General features: G+C 39.2%; 1 protein-coding gene across 3 annotated transcripts in view; it reads left to right on the plus strand.

Moving 5' to 3' along the window:
• The window catches only part of LOC148038172 (S-adenosyl-L-methionine-dependent methyltransferases superfamily protein), a 112,977-nt gene that overhangs the window by 34,711 nt on the left and 55,304 nt on the right, over nucleotides 1-22,962 (plus strand). For all 3 annotated transcript variants that reach the window (XM_087669777.1, XM_087669797.1, XM_087669788.1), the window contains exons 2-4: nucleotides 6,196-6,391; nucleotides 6,478-6,587; nucleotides 6,682-6,760. In XM_087669777.1, the coding sequence (XP_087525903.1) occupies nucleotides 6,196-6,391; nucleotides 6,478-6,587; nucleotides 6,682-6,760 (385 nt within the window). The remainder of the gene's footprint in view (nucleotides 1-6,195; nucleotides 6,392-6,477; nucleotides 6,588-6,681; nucleotides 6,761-22,962) is intronic.

The following is a 22,962-nucleotide window of genomic DNA, read 5'->3' on the forward strand; positions in this document are numbered from 1 at the left end:
GTACCAATTGTTTTGCTTCATTAGCATCTTTGGGAGCTTCAAATGAAGGCTTTGGCATTATCTTCGGTGCACCTTCCTCCTCGAGACCATAATACCTTCTCAAGAGTCTCCAATGATGGAGAAGCTCGATAGAGTATCATAGGATTCCTAGAGATATTATGAGTTAGAATCAAGTCACATGTGAGTCTTGCACAAAGACTAGCCTCCATAATCACTGCAAGATACACTTTAGAAGAGCATTGGTTCTGATACCATGTGAAGATGTGCTAGGGTTTGCATTGAGGAAACACAGCATGTACAACCATGATTGAAAAACAAAGACTCAGATAGTGACAAGCAAAACTCAAATCCTAAATGCAAACACAAAACTCAGACATCGAGACAAACACAAAGAGAATAAACTCTAAAGTGAATGAATGTTGTAAATGAATGTAAGAGTGTATATCATGCCCAAGGATAGAGCGATGAGGTGTTGTAGAGTGACATCCACCAAAAACAGATTCCAAATGCTGTGACCACTAGTCGGAGTGAGTGAAGGGGAGGAAACATTAAATGCTGATCACCAGAGAGTTAGGAAATTGAGACAATTGCAAGGATGATGCCTAAGGAGGATGCCAACACTAGAAAGCTGCAAATGCAGCAATGGAGCACTAGGAGCTGAGGAAGGGTACTGCTAATTGTCGCCCAGCTGATCACGATCAAACAGAAGCAATAGCAGACAATGTGATGGTGGCTGGTGGTAGTTGATGGGACTAAATGCAACTAGATGGAGGCAAGGAGTGGGAGCAGCCACAAGGGTAGGACCACCATCTAGATGAAGACTAATGGTTGAAATCTACACAGAAGAATGAGACTGCAGCTCGTCTATTTATAGATGTTGAGGGGTGCCCCAAAAAATTAGGGTTTTGGGAGATCATTGAAACTCTCGCGAATCGCACACCAATTTTGCATTTTTCATTAATTGAGCATGTTTTGGGGTTGTTTAAGAATGCCAATGAGTTGTAAGGCATGTTTCAGCTCAACAATGTTGTGCACCCATTCTCAGTTGAATGTCATTGTGCCTGCCTATTTATAGATGTTAAAGGGCATCCTAAAAAATTAGGGTTTTGGGGGATTATTGAAACTCTTCAAACCGTGTACCAAATTTGTGTTTCTCATTAATTAAGCGTGTTTTGGGGCTGTTTAAAAATGCTAATCAGCTGTAAAGCATGTTTTAGCTCGATACCCCTTTGAGACCCAAAATGCTAATCAGCTATAAAGCATGTTTTAGTTCGATATCCCCATTGAGACCCAAAATTGAGCCTAAAAGGGAAGGCGTGCAATGTTTACCCTAAGGTGTCCCACCCCAAAGCAACCAAGGCATTAGACTAAGGGTGCATGTTGGTTGCCCAATGGCCTACCAAGACTATAAAGGCGATGGTTATCTTACCAAGGGAGTCTAAGTAGTCATCCCAGAGAGGACAGGGTATCGGACAAAGTGTGCATGTTGGTTGCCTAGTGGCCTACCAAGCCCTATAAAGGTAGATGGAACCACATTGAATGTTTCTCTTTTAAAAAAAAGGGTGAAAAGTGAATTTTAGGGGTGGCAACGGATTAAGTAATAGTGATCCCAAAGATGGGAGTAGGGATGGTACACCCAATACATCACAAAATAATACAAGTTTTTCCAACTACTTGAGGATGTTGATGACGCGGGCAAGGTGATGAAGTATCATGTGAAGAAGAATGGTGATCTAATCCACTGGTGGAATGGAAGATTAGGTATGTGAGAAAGCAATCAGCTAGAGGATGTGCAGATGTGCCGCATGCAGCAAATCAAAGATTCCCTTGTTTACTTGTGCCATCCCTTGTAATAAACTTTGATTCATATGTGTTAATCCTTCATTCAAAGTCTTCAAATCCTTAGAAAGGCCTTCATTGACATGTCCCAACTCTTTTGATAGTAAAAGGTAATCATACATTGCATGCACTTCATGTATGTCATGCCGTCCTTGATGTGTGCTGTAAGCAATCCCAATGCTTAAATCTTCATCTATTTGTTCACCATTATGGGCTTCATTTGTGTAATTTTGATCCTCTTGAAAGTCCCCAACATCATCATTCAATGCTTTAATAATGGAGTCTTTTTGCTGCCACCTCCAAAAGATAATGATCAGCAATAGAAGTTGACGTGGCAGCAATAAATGCCATTGACTGGGTAGGAAAAGGGTCGCCTAGCTGAAAACGCAGGTGTTGACCATCCAAATACTGCTGCCTTCTCCTCAAATGACTATGTTTGCACCAAACACAATGACGAATAACTGCGTTTGTGGTTGGGTATGCTTCTTTGCAACAAATTTGCACTTCGTGCTCTTAGTTAGGCGATGATACCATGTGAGTGTGCAATGAGAGAGATGTTGCACGATCCATCACGGGACGAGAAGCCTCCGTGTTGGTAGAAGAGCATAACTCAAAGTAGGTGGAACCATGAAAGGAAGTGATCCTAGAAGGTGCAGTGGACATCCTAGGAATGGATGCGCAAAGTGCAATAGGTGAGTTACTAGCAGACCAATCAGCCAATCCTTTAGGAGTAGTGAAGGAGATAGGCTATTGAGGTTGTGCACATGCCACATGTCCATAAGTAGAGGAGGGATATCCTTGTGTTTGAAAGGTCGTGTGGGGGGTTTATGAGTGTCCGAGGGTAGCGAGGGGAATGCCCATCATAGCCATTTTAGAGTGAAAGGATGTGGTAAAGTGGGGGTAGGTGGAAGATACATTGTTGAAAGATGGCATTCCCGCTAATGATACACCAGGAGGAGGAGTGAATGGAGGGTAGGTAGATGGTGGAATGGAGAAAGAGAAAGTGCCAAGAGCAGAGATGGAAGATTCAACCCCTAGTGTGCTTTGAGTGGAAGTGGAGTGTAACCTCAGATTTTGGAATGAAGATGTAAGTATATTAGAATGTGGAGAAGATAGTGGTGGGATGGGAGAGAGTTGAGAAGTGTGGTTTACTTGCTCAAATGAAATAGATGGTAGAGATATATTTGATGAAGGGTATCTGCTTCGAGAGGCTCCTCTATTAAAGTTAACAGACTGAAAACCATCCGGCTCTTATACACCAAAAGGAGAAACAAGAGAGGGTTTTGGCTCATATGACTTAAACGGCTTATACGAATCTGACATAAGGCTTGACCAAGATAAAGGAGATGTCATGGTTTCTCCAAGATCAGAGAGATGGCCAGTCTCACCAATCGGTCCCCAGATGGAGTAGTGGTGGGATGGGAGAGAGTTGAGAAGTGTGGTTTACTTGCTCAAATGAAGTAGATGGTAGAGATATATTTGATAAAGGGTATCTGCTTCGAGAGGCTCCTCTATTAAAGTTAACATACTGAAAACCATCCGGCTCTTGTACACCAAAAGGAGAAACAAGAGAGGGTTTTGGCTCATATGACTTAAACGGCTTATACGAATCTGACATAAGGCTTGACCGAGATAAAGGAGATGGATCGCAAGACGCATCGAATGTCATGGTTTCTCCAAGATCAGAGAGATGGCCAGTCTCACCAATCGGTCCCCAGACGGAGTAGTAGCACTCGTTGGAGTAGTGTAAACAGAACTATACGTGATGCGCAAGTACTCCTCAAATTCTTTATCTGTAAGATAACCAAAACGAGAAGAAGAAGATAGCAAAGGTGAAGGTGTGTCTACCTCCTCCTTGAGACCATAATGTCTTCTCAAAGCCTCCAATGATGGAGAAGCCTGATCTGGCGTCATACGATCCAAAGAAGAAGGTGCATGAGACATTGAGTCATAATTGAGTTTGTGTGAGTCTCACACAAAGACTAGCCTCCATAATCACCGTAGGATACTATTTAGAAGAGCATCGGCTTTGATACTATGTGAATATATACTAAGGTAGCATGTATGACCAAGAATGAAACACAAAGACAGAGACAGAGACAAGCAAAACTCAAACCCTAAACGCAAATTGAAAAACGTATAACTCAAAAACTTAAAACTCAAAACTCAAACACAGAGACAAACAAAGAGAGAAGAAACTCTGAAGTGAATGAATGCTGTAAATAATGTAAGAGTGTATAGAATGCCCAAGTGCAGAGCAATGCAGTGTTGGAGAGTGATCTCCGTAGGAGACTGATCCCAAGTGTTGTGACCACTAGCCGGAGTTTCGGAAGCACCAAATGCTGATCACTAGAGACTAGAGTGTCTGGGAACTGAGGTGACAACAAGAGAGGTGTTTGCTGATGCAGATGGCCTGTTGGACAGCAAAAACGTAGGTACTGCAGCAGTCTCCTAGCGGGAGAGATGGAGTAGCCTGTGGTTTGGCACTAGATGCTGAAAACGTAGGCTGATCAGGTGCTATGATGAGGCAGTAGATGGAGATCTCCAAACAGCAAGGGGATGGCTGAGAACAGGGCACCTAGGGCTGGATAGTGATGGGCTGCAATTGGTGATGGCTGGACGACAGATGATAGATGACTGATGGTTGAAATCTGCAGGGTAGAGTGAGAAACCTGCACAAAAGGATAAGGCTGAACGGTGGGCAGCCTGTCTATTTGTAGATGTCGAAGGGTGGCCCAAAAAATTAGGATTTTGGGGGACCATTGAAACTTTCTGGAACTGCTCACCAAATTTGCGTTTTTCATTAATTAAGCATGTTTTGGGGCAGTTTAAAAATGTTAATTAGCTGTAAAGCGTGTTTTAGCTCGACACTTAGGATATCTAAAGGTTTAGGCCTCCTAGTGACTATGTTCCTAGGATATCTAAAGATTTCTAGTGATTGTGTCCCTAGGATATCTAAAGATTTAGGTCTCCTAGGATATAATAGAGTAAGGCCAAAATCTTTAGGTATCCTAGGAGGCATTAAGCCTCAGGGATCCTCCTCCTAAGACAAGACATGCTTGAGGTCGACTTATGCAACATAGTCGGCAATGCTTTCATTAGAAGAGTTGATTGCCCATACCATCTAGCACCAACCCACAACATCCTTTGTGTGTTAATGAGACGACCTATGGGTCTAGAGCCCAAGTATGGTGATCACACATATATCTCATGATTGAAAACTGGAGTCCTTTTTAGAGTTCTTAACCTCTCTAACATTTAAGGTGCTTTCAAACCTAGTCAATAAGTGATATGACCCATGGTTTGGTGTCCAATATTGTGGTGGCTGGATATTTGGAGAATTGAAAGGATGATATAACACAAGGCATACAAAACATAGAAAAGAAACATATAGGGACAAACATTAAGCTTTTCTAGCCATAGAGACAAATGGGCTCATGCCCAAAGTATCGGACTAGTATCATAATGCATGATGCTCTCATTGCCAGGTCTGCCCTTACCATCCTAGTGTGTGGATGAAATGGCCTATGGGCTAGAAATTAGAATCCAAGTGTGGTGATCACACCAAATGTGGCATTAGTGAGCCCTCAAGTCCTTTTTAAAGAACTTAGACCATGTACATAAACTATTCAATTTCAATTCCACTTCTTATCTGTATCCTTTGCTAATACAACTGGCAGTTGGGTTAATAATCCTGTCATAAAAGTGGTATCTATATTGGATGATGTCTTACCACTTGGTTTGAAGAACTTCAACTGATTCGTCATTGCTACATCTCCAACTAGGTTTGCTGATGATACAGTTCTAACAAGTGCTACTGATCAGCTTTCATGCGATCTCCTCAATATATAATTGTAGAACAGCCATATCTGAGACCTTTGAGACCGCTCATGCAATTTCATATGAAACCTCCTTCATAAGCAACTGCAAATCCATCTTAAGAGCTCACTATGACTGCCAAGAGGATCTCTTATGAGACAAACTGATCAATCACCTTTAAGGCTTAGCATGAGATCTTATCTCTATTTTCTTCTTCCTTTAGGAAGCATTGTAGGCATTTAACTTTACAATTTTGCTGTTTTGTTACATTATGTAGGTTTTCAATTCTCATTATGATTTTTTACAATCAAGTGCATGAGCTGAGTTTCTCTGCTAACACCCAACTAGGTTTGTGTGGAGTGTGAACTAAACAATTCGGGAAACTTATTGAGTTTAATGTCTGGCTGTAAAGAGCATGGTGATAAGAATTAGTCTCCTTTTAGTTTGCAGGGTATTGCACTTCTCATTTTGCTGCACGTTTATGTTTTTGATATCTTTATACACTTACTCTCTCTAACATTCACCTTGGGCTGCCAGTTTATGAACCTCACAGCAGTAACAGAAAGGAGTTCTGTGATGGAAAGGCATATTGCAGATTCACTTTCTTTACTACCAGTTTTGGAGGACACTTACATGAAATGCAATGCAGTAGATGCAATTGACAATGTGAAAGTTGTTGATGTGGGGAGCGGAGCTGGCTTACCTGGAATTGTGCTTGCTATAGCTCGTCCATGTGAGCAAAAGTTATTTGAGTAAAGTTTTTAGCTTACCTGTAGGTCTCAGTTTGGGTGTGTAAGGTTCAGAATTTCTTATGTGCAGCGTGGAAACTGACCCTGATGGAGTCCCTTCAGAAGCGTTGCAATTTCTTGGAACATGTGACCCAAGTCTTGGGTTTAACAAACATTGAAGTCATCCGTGCACGAGCTGAGGTCAGGATGGCTGATTTCTAAACGTGCAATGATTAGGATAAAGGTGTAGTTTTGACATATTATGTTGTATTTATCACAAAGGTTGGACTTACAGGATGCTGGGCAGGAAGATAACCTCCGTGAAACTTTTGATGTAGCAGTTTCTAGGGCAGTTGCTGAATTGCGGGTTTTGGGTAACTGGTTCTTGAATTTGAATATTTTCAGATTTCACTGAGTGAAATGAGTTTTTGGACTGCACAGCTTGCAGAATAATAGCCAGTAATTTTCTGTTTGCTCAGTGTACCAGACACTCATACATGGTTATGAAATGATTATGTTCTGTTTTGCAGCAAAAAATAGAACGGTTTCAGAACAAAATTGATCTCAATGCTCTTTATGAGCCTGAGGCTTTCAAGTATAAATATATATATGCATTACATGCATGATCAAGAGGAGATTAAGGTGCATACAAGACTAGTGGCAAAACATTTAAGAGGGTATGTCTATTTTCAGTGGGGAAATGACCTCATTCGTCCTATCACTTGATAGCTAGCATCTGGAAAGAAGGCGAATGAGGGGTGTTGCATGTGGCAAGAAGGCCATTCATAGTGGGCTTATTCCAAGGCTCTTCTTTTTTGAGTTTTGATAGTATCCTTCACAGTATGATTTGTTGAATACATATGTTGGGTAGTGATAGTGATTGCTTACCAGTAGGAGGCAGCTGATAGATTTCCGGCCCCTTCTAAGGATCTTGTATTCAAAAAGATGTACAGACATGTACTATCACTTTGGCTTTTCATGTTACTGGTGTGTAGATCGGATGCTGTATGTGTGCGTAGCGAATGCCAGGTCCCCAAGAACAAAGAACTCTACAAACCTTTATAATTGCAAGTAAAAAGCAAAACAGAATTGGCACGATATGAGACAAAAAGACAAATTGGGTGCAATCTCCTTCTATGCCTTGTGCGAGCGCTTCACAAGGTATGCATTTATAGATTTATTTATCTTGAAGCCCAAAAATAGCTCACTTTACAAATAGCATGCTTTTGCTTTTGCGTATGCGTTTACCCAATTATAGAGTAAGGCATTTGGGCGTCCAAAAGTCGGATTGTGCTCAAATACAAATATCAAATAATGAAATATTTAACCAAGCGCCTATGCGTATACAAGATAATAAATGTTTTGTCAAGTGCTTTAATAAAGAAGCGCGCTTATATAAATATTGGTGCCATGTCTTTGGTGATAAGATGTACGTCCATAAAAAATAGTAATTCTTTTAGGCATTTGGATTTACGCCATCGCTTGGTGCTATCCAATGCCATCGCCGCCTGCTCTACACATCAATTGAAGCATTCACAATTGTTAGAAAATAATTAAATAAAACGTAATAAAAGTGAATACCTAGCAGTCTTCAGTTACAAAATAATTAAATAGATTGGAACTCTATCCTAACTTTAATTTAATTTGATTGTACACTTTAAACTCGTAAACGTCCATTAATTTAATATATATTTTACAAAATCACTCGCTATGAAATCACCTATGTGCACATTAAATTAATTTGACGCCCAAAAAAGACAGCCGTCCTCGTAAATTTCTCGCGCAAGGAATCCACCTTGTGTACGAGTCTCGACAAATAAATATAATCACAGAATCCACCGTGAAATATGCCTCTTGGTATCATATTCCTGGGATGGAATAGCAATTGTCCTAGGATGGAATAGCAATTGCTATTAGCTCAATGTGGAGCGAGCAGTGAGGGGTAAGTACTTAGGTTGTTGGTGCCCATCCATTGGGCCTCTTCAACATGATAATTTTTAAACTTAACCAAATATCTAGAATATCTATGGCCAATTCTAGTGGTTATAAACTTAGTGCTTAGAAAGTTTCAGGTTTAAGGATTTCGGTTTTTTCTTCTAACAAATGAGGATTTTCATAAACAGAGTGGAGAGGCAGTTGGTCTTTAAAATGTTGTAACAAATTGATATGAAAAGTATTATGGATTTTTCAATGTTGGGGTAGTTTTAATTTAAATGCATTGTCATTGATCTTGTGAATTATTTTGAAAGGTCCATAAAACCTAGGTGCTAATTTAACAACAGGGTGTTTCTCAACACTTGCAATATTCTCTTTTTAATACGTAACCAAACATAATCACAAATATTGAAATTTATGGCTTGTCTTTTTTTATTAGCTTGTTTAGTGTATGATTGCTGGGCTTTCGTAATCATGTATTTAAATTGAGTAAAAATAGTAGCATGCGTATTGACAATATCATCAGCAGCTTTAACTTTATTTGACAATGATGTAACATGTATACGTAATCTATGTACATAAATGATTTTAAAATGTGTTTTATGAGTAGCTATGTGTGGTTTATTATTGTATGCAAATTGAAGTAGATGTAATTGTGTGTTCCATGTTTGTGGTTTTGAAATTGCGTATGCACGCAAAAGATCTAGAATGATACTATTAGTGGCTTCTGTTTGGCCATTGGTTTCAGGATGGAATGCAGATGAGAAATCAATCTTAGTATCCAAATTAGCAAATAAAGTAGTCTAAAAATTATTACAAAATCTATAATCACGATTAAAAATAATAATCTTTGGCAAGCCACGATTAGTGAAAACAGTCTTCAAAAACAATTGTGTAGCTTGAGATACAGTTAATGTTTTCTTGGATGGTAGAAAATATGCTTGTTTGCTAAATCGATCTACTATAGTCAAAATGATATCATGATTAGCTTGTGTATTAGACAAACCAGTTATAAAATTCATTGAAATATGTTTCTATGGACAGTTAGGATTTTGTAAAAGCATTAACAAACCATATTGCGTAACATGATGTCACTTGACTCTTTGACAAATTAAACACTCGGAGATAAAGTTAGAAACATCAGATTTCATTTGCGCGCAGCTAACAAAAATCTTGAACCAATGTTTTTAAAGTGGAAATAATATCTCTATGAGCTTGATATGGATGACAATGAAATTCGTACAATATAAATGATCTAAATTGAACAGTGACACAATTTTTTTCTCATAAAACATAAATCCATCAGTACAAGATAAAGAATCAATTGCAATTCAGTTATTAGCAACTAGTTTGTTTTAATTAGCTTGAAAACTGGGATCATGGTCATAGGTATTCTTCATAGGAGCAAGGGAATCAAAGGATAAAACAGAGATATTATGGATACTTGGTCTTTTACTCAATGCATCAACAATAACATTTTCTCTACCTGGCTGATATTGAATAATTAGATAAAAACTTTGAATGAAAGCAACCCATTTAATATGATGGTCAAAAATTTGTGGCTGACTAAGGAGATGCTTGATACTTTGTTGGTCAGTTTTAATCATAAATTCGAATCCCATTAGATAGTGTTTTCATTGATGTAAGGCTTGAACTACAACTAATAATTTTTTACCATAGGTTGAATACTTCATTTCAAAAGGTTTAAGTTTGCAACTAGAATAGACTATGGGATGTGAATCTTGTATGAGGACAACTCCTATTCTTGATTTGTTTGCATCAGTGTGGCTGCTAGAAAGAATGGTTGATTAAAATCAGGTAATTGTAAGACAGGTGCATGTGTTAAAGCATATTTCAACAAATCAAAAGACTTTTGTTGATTGTAAGACCAACGATATACAACACCTTTCTTTAACAATTTCGTCAAAGGCAATGCAAGCAATAAATTTTTTTTCACAAATTTTCTATAAAAGGTGGGAAGGTCTAAGAAAGAATGTAACCCATGTACATTTTTAGGGATTCGGCAATTCAAAATTGTCTCTATCTTTTTAGGATCAACGCGAATACTATCAGAAGAAACAATGCGACTTAAGTATTCAATTTGGGTTTTGAAAAATTCACTCTTGTCAGGGTTAGCATACAATTATTTCTCTCTCAACAATTTGAAAACTAAAGATAGATGCTCACAATGCTCATTCTCATTCTTATTGAAAACCAAAATATCATTAAAGAAAACAATTAGACAATTCTAATACTTCAAAAATATACGATTCATCATACGACTGAATGTAGTTGGTGCATTGCTCAATCTGAAAGACATAACAAAAATTCATAACGATCAAACCGAGTTCTAAATGCAATCTTAAAAATGTCAGGTGTATCGAAGCGTACTTGATGATATCCAAATTTGAGATCTATCTTGCTAAAAAAGTGGTTCCTTGCAGTTTATCCATGAGGTTGTCTACCTTAGGGATCGGATATCTATTTTTAACAGTGATTTTGTTTAGGAGACGATAGTCAATGCACATTCTATAGGTATTATTTTTCTTTTTAAGTAATAGAACATGTGCACCAAAAGGAAAACTAGTGGGCCTAATGAGTCTTCAGTTCAACTCAACTTGTGTTTGGATTTCTTTTTGTTCAATCTGATTGTGTTTATAAGGTGCTTTACATGGTGGTTGAGAACCTGAGATTTAAGTCTATTTATAGTCTTCAAGACGTGTAGGTGGTAAACTAGGTGGTAAATCAATAGTAAAACAATCTTTAAATTGTGAAAGAAATTGTGTATGCCTAGGATGTATCTGAGTTTCCTTAGCCTGAATTTCATTTATCCATACTAAATATGATTTATTACATTTTCTCAATGCACGTTTAGTCTGTGTGTGACTAAGCAATGGAAAATTATCAAAGGTGTTGAATCCATGTAATGTAATTTGGTTTCCGTTAAAATGAATTTTCATGAAATGTGTGAAATAATCTATGTCAAGATTATATTTGTGACTCCAAGGCATTTCTAAAATCATATTACTAGCTTGCAAAGGCACAACCAAGAAGTTTCTATGCTCAATATAATCACCGATTTTAATCTGTAAATCATGCACTTCTTGTGTATCATTGTATCTAGTGCTAAAAGAATGTAGTCTTTATGCGATAATGAGTTGGAATAATAGATAAATTTATTTTTTTTTATCAACTTTGCGAAAATAAAATCATGCGTGCTTTCATCATCATGCAAAATAATTTTTTTTTACTATGCATAAAATATTTCATTATTAATAACAAATGAGGATTTAGTATACTTGGTAAAATGTCTGAAAAATTGTCGATATCACGATCATCTTCAGTGAAGTTTGACATATCTTCATGGTCCTCGTCATCAGTTGCTCCCAAGTGATTGATTTGAACAGCTTGCTTCTTGGACTGACAGTTCACTGCTGAGTGTTCAGGTTGATGCCACTTGTAGCAAATCATAAGCTTTACTTTGGAGACATTGTTGGTAAGGACTGGAAGTTTGGGTATATTGAGATTTGGTTGGAGGGAAGGCTTAGGGTTTGGGGTTTGAATTTGCATTTGATGGTAAAGCAGGAGATTGAGTCCAAGGTTTACGGAAAGAAGAAGTAGCAAATCGATTTTGATTGAATCTTTAGAAGTTAGAATTGAATTGCTTTGTACCAAAGTTACCATTAACCGAAAATTGTTGTGGTCACTTTTCTCGTCCACGAATCTTATGCTCTGTATCATGCGCTAAAAAAATCACATCCTCCAAAGTCTTTGGCTTGAACATATTCACTTTCGCATAGAAATGACAAAGCAAATCGGACATATACTTGCGCTTGTGGGTCGGCTCAGGAACATCTTCAAGCATTTGAAGTTGAAGTAAGGCACTCCAGAAATGCTCACTGTATTGCGGGATGGATTCACGATCTCTTTGTTGCAGGAGATCCCATTGTTTGATGGCTTTCTCATGGAATTGAGGTGGAATGAAATTTTGAAAAAATTTCTTTTGAATGGCTTCTTAAGTTGAGGGATAATCAACACTCAAGCAAACAACAGTCCATTATAATGATGCTCTGTCTACTAGATGGTTAGAGATGTATTTAAGTTTATCTTTTTCAGCATATTGCTCTTCATGAAAATAGTCATCAAACTGACTAATGAAAGTAAAAACAAATTTGCCATCATGTTACCCATTAAAAGTGCGGAATTTAAAATTTCTTTTACTTATCTTAGCCTCTTTTCTAAGAGGCTATGCATCGAGTGTCGCATCAATAGTACGTCGAATGACATCTTTAGGTTGCGCTTCGTCTTGCTCGACAGTGGATTGTTGAAGTGTAACCAATTGTGCTTGCAAGTTTTGATGTTCCCTTCGCTCTTCTTGAAGTTGCATCATGATTAGATTTAATTTCTGTTTCATAATCAGCTGTGGCAAATCACCTTTGTCCATAAAATCGTCCATATTATGATCTGACATCCTAGATTTGATTGAAGATCCGTCGCTTGCCTTCTAGTTACATGTGAATAAGATTACCATGAATTTGCTTTGTTCATTCGTATGCTTTTTACGTTTTTACTTTTCTTGGGTACGTCAATTGAAAACGGTTTTTTTTCAAGCAAAAAAGTTTTCCGCATAGATTGTGCGTGACATTTACTTGATGTAAATCCTTTCAGCTAAGTTGCAGGTGGGAACAGGGGCGTACTGAAGCTTCAAAACCGGTTCGGAAGTACCACGGTATGAACGCTTGCTATATAAGAGATTGATAATTCAACTTTAAGCTTTAGATTAAGCTTAGTAGCTTAAAGCTTTTCAAAAGCTCAAGCAACTTGACGAATTTGGTGCAAGACGTCAATATAGATTTGTTGGAATCCTCGCCCGTGAGTACATACTTCCGCCACAAATCGTGAATTTTGGAGAGTTTATACTCCCTTTAAGCTTCCCAAGCTTATAAACTCAAACTTCATTAAACTCTTTTGTGATTCTCAGTGAATGAAAATGATTTGTAAAGAAACTTCATGAGTGATCCTTCACCTCTTGCAAGAGGTTCTTCGCAATTCGAGGATACAGTAGAGGGTTCTTCACCACCAGGAATACGCCTGTCTTGTCAGTTCATCAAAGACAGCCTGTAGAGCCCATTCGTTCCAAGAGCTTCGCCTTCGCGCGAGATGACAAGCGATCGGAAGCTCTTGATCTCAGCTTCGCTTTGATACCATTGGTGCGCAGATCGGATGCTGTATGTGTGTGTAACGAATGTTGAAAGGTCCCTAAGAACAAAGAACTCTACAAACCTTTATAATTGCAAGTAAAAAGCAAAAGAGAATTTGCACGATATGAGACAAAAAGACAAATTTGGTGCAATCTCCTTCTATGCCTTGTGTGAGCGCTTCACAAGGCATGTATTTATAGATTTATTTATCTTGAAGCCCAAAAATAGCCCACTTTACAAATAGCATACTTTTGCTTTTGCGTATGCGTTTATCCAATTATAGAGTAAGGCGTTTGGGCGTCCAAAAGTTGGACTGTGCCCAAATACAAATATCAAATAATGAAATATTTAACCAAGCGCCTATGCGTATACAAGATAATAAATGTTTTGTCAAGCGCTTTAATAAAGAAGCGCGCTTATATAAATATTGGTGCCATGTCTTTGGTGATAAGATGTACGTCCATAAAAAATAGTAATTCTTTTAGGCATTTGGATTTACGCCATCGCTTGGTGCTACCCAATGCCATCGCCGCCTGCTCTACACATCAATTGAAGCATTCACAATTATTAGAAAATAATTAAATAAAACGTAACAAAAGTGAATACCTAGCAGTCTTCAGCTACAAAATAATTAAATAGGTTGGAATTGTCTTGATCTTAATTTAATTCAATTGCGCACTCTAAACTCGTAAAGGTCCATTAATTTAATATGTGTTTTACAGAATCACTCGCCATGGAATCACCCATGTGCACATTAAATTAATCTGACGCCCGAAAAGGACATGCGTCCTCGTAAGTTTCTTGCAGAAGGAATCTACCTTGTGTATTAGCCCCGACAAATAAATATAATCACAGAATCCACTGTGAAATATACCTCCTGGCATTAGTTACTCAAAGAAATGGATTTTCAGAGTGTAGAACCTTCTACAACAGAGATTTCTTCTTTGATTTCATCTTCAGACTCTTCAATTTCTTCCTATACAGCGTCCACTTAGTAGATGAGTCTGCAGATTTCAGCTCTTGTTACACATGATTGTTTGTACTCTAGTGCTGAAAAGTGCAATGAATAGTTAGAAGGCTGAGTTGTAGACAGAACGAGAAGCCTGGTGGTGTGCTAATACTGCCAAAATTCATGAGTATCATCATAACTTGGAGCTGAAGTAGGTGCTGCTATCTCTGCTGCTGCTAGTGGTGCCGTCCACGCTCCTGGACTTCTGTCTGCCCTTGGAGGACCTCTGCGTGCTGCTTTGACAGCCTCTCCTTCTTCAGATTGGAGTACAAGAGGAAACACTCAAGATATGTGTGCGTCAAACGAGGTGTGTGCAGCTGTTCAGTGCAGTGTGAGAGTGAATAGTCGAGAGATGGGTGTGTACGAGTGTGATACACACAAAGGATAAAAGAATGTATTTATACTTAGGGTATGGTACACTTACACCCTCAAGGGTGTCTCAACCTTCTACTTAAAGGTCCTAAGCGAACCTTTAACCAACTCCCACTAGTCAAATGTAACGCTTATGTTGAGCCTTTGCAAGACTTTTAGTGAGAACATCTACAGGGTTATCTTGAGTTTTGATCTTAGTCAGTGTGACTAGACCATCATCCAGAACCTGTCTAATAAAGTGATACCGCACATCAATATGTTTGGTACATGCATGAAACATAGTATTCTTAGCTAGGTATACAACACTCTGGCTATCACATCCAAGTACAAGTGTTTTGGTGGGCAGTCCAAAAGCGACTAAGCCAAATAGCTTCTTCCAAAGCTTCAGTGGCTGAAATATATTCAGCCTTAGTGGTAGAAAGTGCTACTATCTTTTGCAATTTAGAGCACCAAGAAACTGCCCCACCAGTTAAGGTAAATATGTACCCATCAGTAGACTTGCGAGTATCCAAGTCACCTACCATGTCTGCATCACAATATCCTTGCAGATCTAATGTACTCTTTGCATAGCAAATACATTTTCTTTGTGTGCCCTTAAGATACCAGAAGATGCATTTCATTGCTTCCCAGTGTGCAGGATTTGACGGAAACCTGCTCACAATTCCCATTGCATCAGCAATGCTAGGTCTAGTGGCAACCATAGCATATATGAGTGAACCACAAGCTGAAGCATAAGGAACACCCTTCATAGAGCTGGTTGCCTTATCATCTTTTGTTCAATCCGCTTTGCTAAGCTTAAGGTATGGTGGTAAAGAAATACCAAGTGGCTTAGCATCTGCCATAGAAAAACGATCAAGTACTTTGCTGATGTACTTTTCTTGTGAGAGAAATAAGAGCTGCTGCTCTCTATCTCTTGTCACACGCATGCTCAAAATGTGTTTAGTTGCACCCAAGTCCTTCATGGAAAAGGTGGAATTTAGTTGTTTTTTCAATGCATTAACTTGGCTTTTATGCTTACCCCCAGCAATAACTATATCATCCACATAAAGCACAAGTATTACAAGGCTTCCATCATCAGCCTTCCTTATATATAAGCAGTGATTTGCATTTCTTCTTTTGAACTCATGTGAGAGCATGAAGGCATCATACTTTTTATACCACTGTCTTGGAGCCTGTTTTAAACCATATAAGCTTCTTTTAAGCCTACACACCAAGTGCTCCTTTCTTGGCATAACAAAGCCTTTTGGCTGTTTCATGTACAACTCTTCTTCTAAATGACCACGTAGGAATGCAGTTCTAACATCCATTTGATTAAGTTCAAGATCCATATATGCTACACTAGCAAACAACACCCGAAGAGTGGTTATTTTGACAACAGGTGAAAAGACTTCCTGAAAGTCAATCCCCTCTTTCTGTGTATAGCCCTTAGCCACAAGCTTCGCTTTGTATTTGGGTTTGCCACCCACACACTTGATTTTATAGACCCACTTGTTAGGAATAGCTTTCCTATCTTTGGGAATTGAACCAAATCCCTAGTATCATTCAGAAACAATTTCATTTTTTCCTGCGTAGCTAGCTCTCACTTTTTCTTTAACTCACATGATAATGCCTCTTTATATGTGAGAGGCTTATCCTCATCTGTGAGCAAAATGTAGTCCAAAGAGGGATCAAACCTTTGTATAGGTCTCCTGACACGTGTAGACCTTCTTACCCAATGATTTGTGTTATCAAGCAATGGATCCACATCCAAAGGAATGTCAATGACCTCATTATTTGGTTGCTGCACTGCATGTTCAGGTTAATGTAATACATTTTCAGGCTGTTGTAATTAATTTTCAGCATGCTGATTTTGTTGCCTAAACTGATTTTCAGCGTTTCTTTGCTGCTAATTTTCATCTAGCTCAATAATGATACGTTGATTATCATAACCAGAATCAAATGGAGCCGAATTTTTAGTGTGCTGATGGCTGTTCAAGTGGGTGATCATGCTGAAATTTTACTTTCTTTTTGTGCAAGTCATTAGATTTGGCAGTTTTCAGTAGCTTTGACTCATTAAATATCACATCTTGGTTGTGTAGCACCTTATTCATGCTTGGAACCCAAACTTTATAGCCCATTTCACCTTCATCTCCATAACCTATGAAGATGTCTCTATGGGATTTCATGTCAAGTTTGGTTCTACTATCAACAGGTACATGTACATAGCATTTGCAACCAATTACTCTTAAGTGGTCATATGAAGCAGGTTTGCTAGACTAAACCTCTTTAGGGATGCTACTTTCAAGTGCACGATATGGAGATCGGTTGCAAATATGCACCACGGTTTTAAGTGCCTCTCCCCAAAACGATTGAGGGAGATTAACTATAGACAATATGCAATGAATCTTCTCACATAAAGTGCGATTCATTCGCTTAGCCATGCCATTAGATGACGGATTATAAGGAGTTGTAAGCTCTCGTTTAATCCCATTGACATCACAAAACTTATTGAATTTTTTAGGTACATACTCTCCCCCGTTGTCTGTTCTTATGCATTTTCTTTAAGCCCTTTTGGATACTAACAAATGCATAAAACTTTTTAAAGGTGTCCAATGCCTCGCTTTTCTGCTTAAGCAAGTAAACCCATAGCTTTCTAGAATGGTCATCATTAAAAGACAAAATAACGAAAGCCACTATGAGTTTTTATTGGCATGGTACATACATCAGAATGGACTAAATCCAAGTTACATGCCTTCCTAGAGGCTCCATGAGAGTATGAACTCTTTACATGTTTTCCTAAAACACAGTCATCACAAAAGTCAAAGTTTTGAGTTTTTTGCATTAACTCTTCCAATTGAAGAAAGTGCATGTAAACCCTTTTGGCTCATGTGTCCAAGATGCTTGTGCCATAACTCCATGTGTGACTGCACTTCAGTAACTACAATAAACTTTCCAGGAAGTACCTTGTAGCGATGATAATATAAAGTTCCCTTTTTACCACCTCTAGTGACTAGCATAGACTCTTTCTGTATTTTCCACATTCCACCACCAAAGGTAGTGAAGTAACCCCTACTTTCTAGCTGCCCAACAAAAAGCAAGCTCTTCTTAATGCCAAGTACATACCTAACATCACGAAGGATCAATTCGTGGCCATTTTCAAGAGCAAAGTGCATTATTGTGAAATTGGCTCAGTTGAACAAAATTTCACTTGTGAGATTGGCTCAGCTGAACAAAATTTCACTTGTGTAAGAAAAGCACCAAATTGTTAAGGCAAATGCACACAATGTCGGCAATTTCTGGGTTAGATGTCACTGTTTTGCATGACCAGCGTCAAATTCGAGAAAAGCCCCAAATTTTCAGGCATAAATCTGCACGGATCTGTCTTGTGCTTGTGCGTACGAACCCCTGTTAATAAAGCTGGGGCCTGCTTGCTGGAGGGAATTAAAAAATGTCAAAAAATGCTAAAAAGTTGACGAATGGCCCAGCCGTTGACTTGTTCACAGGCTGCGTGTTGTTGCTGCTGTCCATCTTGCCTGCAATCGACGCCACCAGCCTGTCGCCTGTCTGCCCAGCTGCAGTTCGTGGCTGTCGGCTGCTCCCAACAGCTGATGCCTGCAGAAACCTGCTGCACCTGCTGTCGCTCTATGCCTACTGGTCATGACTGCCACACCTGCTGGTCAGACTGACCACTAATTGACAGTGACTACCTGTCACAGTCCTCAAGAACGCAGACACGCTTATGAATGCTCTGATACCTGTTTGAAGAGTATGAGAGGAAGCACTTAGGAAATGTGCGTGTCAATCGAGGCAGCTGTTCAGTGCAGTGTGAGAGTGAAGAGTCAAGAGATGGGCGTGTACCGGTGTGGTACACACAAAGAATAAAAGAATGTATTTATACTTGGGGTATGGTACACTTAACATCCGCAAGGTGTGTTCACATGTGTAAATTAATATATACACGGGAGTAGCGTAAGGGCCTTTGCACCCAACATAGACAGGCTGTGTTTTGACCAGTTGCTGCTCTTTTCTGAGTCTGCTCACTCAGCCAGGCTGCCTTTTCATCTTGCACTGCTGTCTACCCTTCCTGGACAGCCTCCATGCATTGTGGGCTGCTTTGTTTTTGTGCTTAAAGTCTTCTGCTTAGCTCTTCCATACATCATTCTTCTTTGATATAGGTGGTTTACTGCACTCGGGATCTGTTTTGGGAGGATGACACTTGCTTGCACTCTCCCTCAGCCACTCCCACGAGAGACAATGACTGTTGGACAGCCTTTGCTCATGGAGCATATTCCTTTCACCATTTATTCATATAGCATTCATTTATTCATCAGTCTCTTCTTCTTATTTTGTGGTCTTGTTTGAGCTGATCGTGTGTTAGTCATGTTTGGACAAATCCGATGTTAACAAGATATTTGTGTTTCTCTTTGTGGGGAAACACAAGAAAAGGAGAGAGTTATTTGATTTGGAAACTTCCAAAAAGCACTTGTTTTCTCTTATCAATTTTCGAGGTGAGATTATAAAGAGGAGGGGAACAACTCAAAGCTGTTTCAATTGATGATGGTTATTTACAGAAGAGTGCACAGTAAAACATAAAAAAAGTAAAAATGACTTGCTAATATTTTTCCCAAGCGATATAATTATTGCTAGGTTTCTAATATCTCTCTCTATTGTTTCTTCCATTCTTCAGAAATTAGTATTGAAAAGCTGAAGGGGTGATACAGTCAAAGTCGTAAGACAAGGAACTGCAAATCCTTCATTCCCTGGCTGAAATTTGGGTGTCACTTAATCCAAGTTTTTCTGCAAATTCTAGGGTATCTTCACATGGTACCAAGGCTATCATAGCTCACAAGGTATCTGAAACCAGCCTTCCTTCTCGGGTAGGTTGGTAATTAACCTGATTAACCAGTATTTACAGCAAGCAAAAAATCCGTAAAATGAAATTAGCACTTCATGCCCCTTGTGGTATTTTTAAAGCTTGTATTCCTTGAACCTTGTAGTGCATGGAGGCTGACCAGCAACCAATCGACCAATCTCTCATCACATTCAGGAACATTGGGCTGCCACAAGTGACCAGCAGCACAAAGCCTCAAATCGCCCATTGATCCAAAGCACAATTGGGTGCAAATTGGGTCTAAACACTTGCATTTGGGTCTTCCAAATTGTAGATTGAAAATTTCTTCATATCTACTGCAAATAGTAAGACAGATACGATGTTCAATTACCTTTGGGTTTGCTCTCCCCCTTGGGATCTCCCTAGGGTTTCCAAGGTACGAGAGCTTTAAGACATAATGGCAACTAAGCAACCCATTGGAATATTTCTCAAGGATGGTACTCCTCATAACATGTCCCTCCTCAAGAGCACTAGTTTCAATAGTTTATTGGTACCTGAAATCATCTAACAATACAAGTTTCCATTTGCAAAATTTTCCTTAGCTTTGTGTTAGTTTCCCTTCCAATGACCTTCTAATACCATTAGTCTAAGCTACTCTTATTTGATTCAAGCTGAGATAACACACCTCTAAGCTCTGTCTTATGACACAAGCTCTCCTTTTTGAGATAAGGGATTCTAGACTAGGACCATATGAAAATCGTAATCTTAACTTCGTTTTATAACCAAAAGCAAGGAAATATAGGGGAGCACTTGGAGTCGTTTGCAAGTTGACGACTTGATGTGCTCCCTTGCTGTAGGAATAGCACGATCAAAGTGGGGTCGAGGGACTGCCCTCCAACTTGGTATAATTATCAGCAATCTTCATGATGACAAGGTTGTAATTTGTGGGCACACCTCAGATGGCTGAGAAACCGTAATTACAGCAGTAATCAGATTTGTTGACAGCAATATAGTGCCGATCAGCTTTAGATTCGTTGAGATAAGGGAGAAAATCAGCAGGTGAGAGAATCTTTTAACTGGTAACTTTGATGGCAATTATGATGCCACCAATAGCTTAGAAAGGGGGATAAAAACTCCAGCATGGCTACCAGCGTGGCTGGTGAGTCTTCTCTTGCTGGTGCATCGCATTGAGGCAGAGAAGGATAATTGTTCCCCTGCTCGGTTGAGTGGATGGTTTGCTGTTGCCTGCTTCAAAACTGATTTGGCAGCCCATAGAATGCATAGAACAGCAGTTGGCCAATCTAGGACAGCCCCAACTGATCCTCCTTCAGCCTTGAATGGCTCCCACTAGCCTTGCATGGCATGTTCTCTCTCTGCTTGCCAAGTGGCACACTTGCTAATGGAATTCTCAGCCTCTAAACGTGAATTTCCAGCATTTATTAGTTGTGGAAAACCTTCAAAGTCTTTTAACTTTCATTGACATTGGTTCTAAGCATTAAATGATTAAATTTCTCTAGCCAATGACACCACAAGTCATTTCAAGGGCACATTTAATGCCTAGAGCCAAGACTATCATTTGATACATGCTAGCACTTGTCCAACATATATTTTCATAACTTTCGCCTATGTTCCCCATTTCCCAACTAGGGTTTTGGATTGTCACCATGCCCAATATAACTTGCATTTCACATGTGTACAACTTAATTATGCCAAGCAATAAATTAAAGATTCATATCAATGTGATTTCTTCACATGATATTAGAGGTGATACTCTTTTGAAGAATATGTTGTGTGACTATCGTGAAAAGGTGGGTTTGCACAAGTGGCATGTAACTAATTCATGGTGTCTTAGAAACCATCTTGGAGCTGATGGTGTGGAATCAGGCCTCTTTTTCATCGGTGACCTTGAGGTGGCATCATTCCCTTGATGTGGAGAGCAATGCATTATCTCTCTCTTTTGCTTCTCCAAAGAGAGCAAATTTTAGGGGAATAGTGGAGGAGTATATTGATTTTTTGCAAAAAAGCTTTCTTTGACCCTTTTCCTACCTTTTTGAAGGCACATTGTGAGGAAGTGCACATCAAACAAGGCATTTGGTTGGTGATGTTGAACCATGTTTCAACTAGAGGAGGACATAACTTTCGGGATGATTGGCAATCCATCATCTTTATCCTAGCTAGATTTGGTTTCACATTTGTATAATCCATTCGATTTGTATGAGCCAAAATATCTCTTTGTTGGTCCTTTTGTTAAGCAGGAACCGTTGTTCATAAGCTACCACAATACATAGATCCATAAAAATATGTGATGTAACCAGCCTTCCTCCTCGGATTGGGTGGTAAATAACCTGATTAAGCACTTAATTACAGCAATTCACAAATTCACAAAACTGAAATGCACACTTTTACCATACAATCTTGGAAATTGGATAGCTTGTTGGTCCCGAAACTGGCGCCCCTTGCGGTATTTCTTTAACTTTTATCGCAAATAGATGGAGGACATCTAAGATCCTGTGACCTCCTTCGCTAATCCAAGTGCCTCTTGTGTCAGTCGTGGTCAAGCGCGTGGCAACCAATAGGCCCTTGAGAGGGTGGACAAGGTAGTGTAGGGCAGACATGCCTTCGATGGGCAGTGTAGTAGGTCATGCAAGTGGCAATGGGCAGGTCATCCAAGTGGCATCGGGGCACGTTGTCAATGGGCAGGCTAGTGGGGGATAGGTTGTCAGCGGACAGACCAGTGCGGGATAGGTCGTTGCAAGGCAGGTCAACGCGGGGGCAAAATTTGACGGGGACGGGTTGTCAGTCGTTGCCTGTCATGCCCTTTCTTTTTTTAAAAAGGAAATCTGTTATTTCATCAAAGGTTAATTCTTTGTTTGAAACTTGTGGGCCTTCACATGCGTAGAAGCATAGTTCAACAAAGCTTAGAGATTGGGCATGCTTTCAGCCTTGGAATTTGGGGATTTTGGCGTATGTAGGAGATTTTACTCGTTAGAGTAAAGTTGCTGTATTTTTTTGAACAGTCTCCGGTCTAAAAAATTGAGGCTTTTCGCACATGTGCAGAAATTGCAGTGGGATAGGTGTAATTCTTGGAATTTTGACACATTGGACCCCATACAATTTGGGGCTTTTGCAAAATTTGCAAAATTTGGGTCAAATTTGGTCTTGATATATACTTGCAATGCAGTTTTTATGCAAATTGAGCACATAGGGCACCCAAAAATTTGGGGCTTATGCAAAATTTGTGAAATTTTG

The sequence above is a fragment of the Lygodium microphyllum genome, chromosome 3 (assembly GCF_053477565.2).
Source record: "Lygodium microphyllum isolate KBCC chromosome 3, Lygodium_microphyllum_v1.1.10, whole genome shotgun sequence".
NCBI lineage: Eukaryota > Viridiplantae > Streptophyta > Polypodiopsida > Schizaeales > Lygodiaceae > Lygodium > Lygodium microphyllum.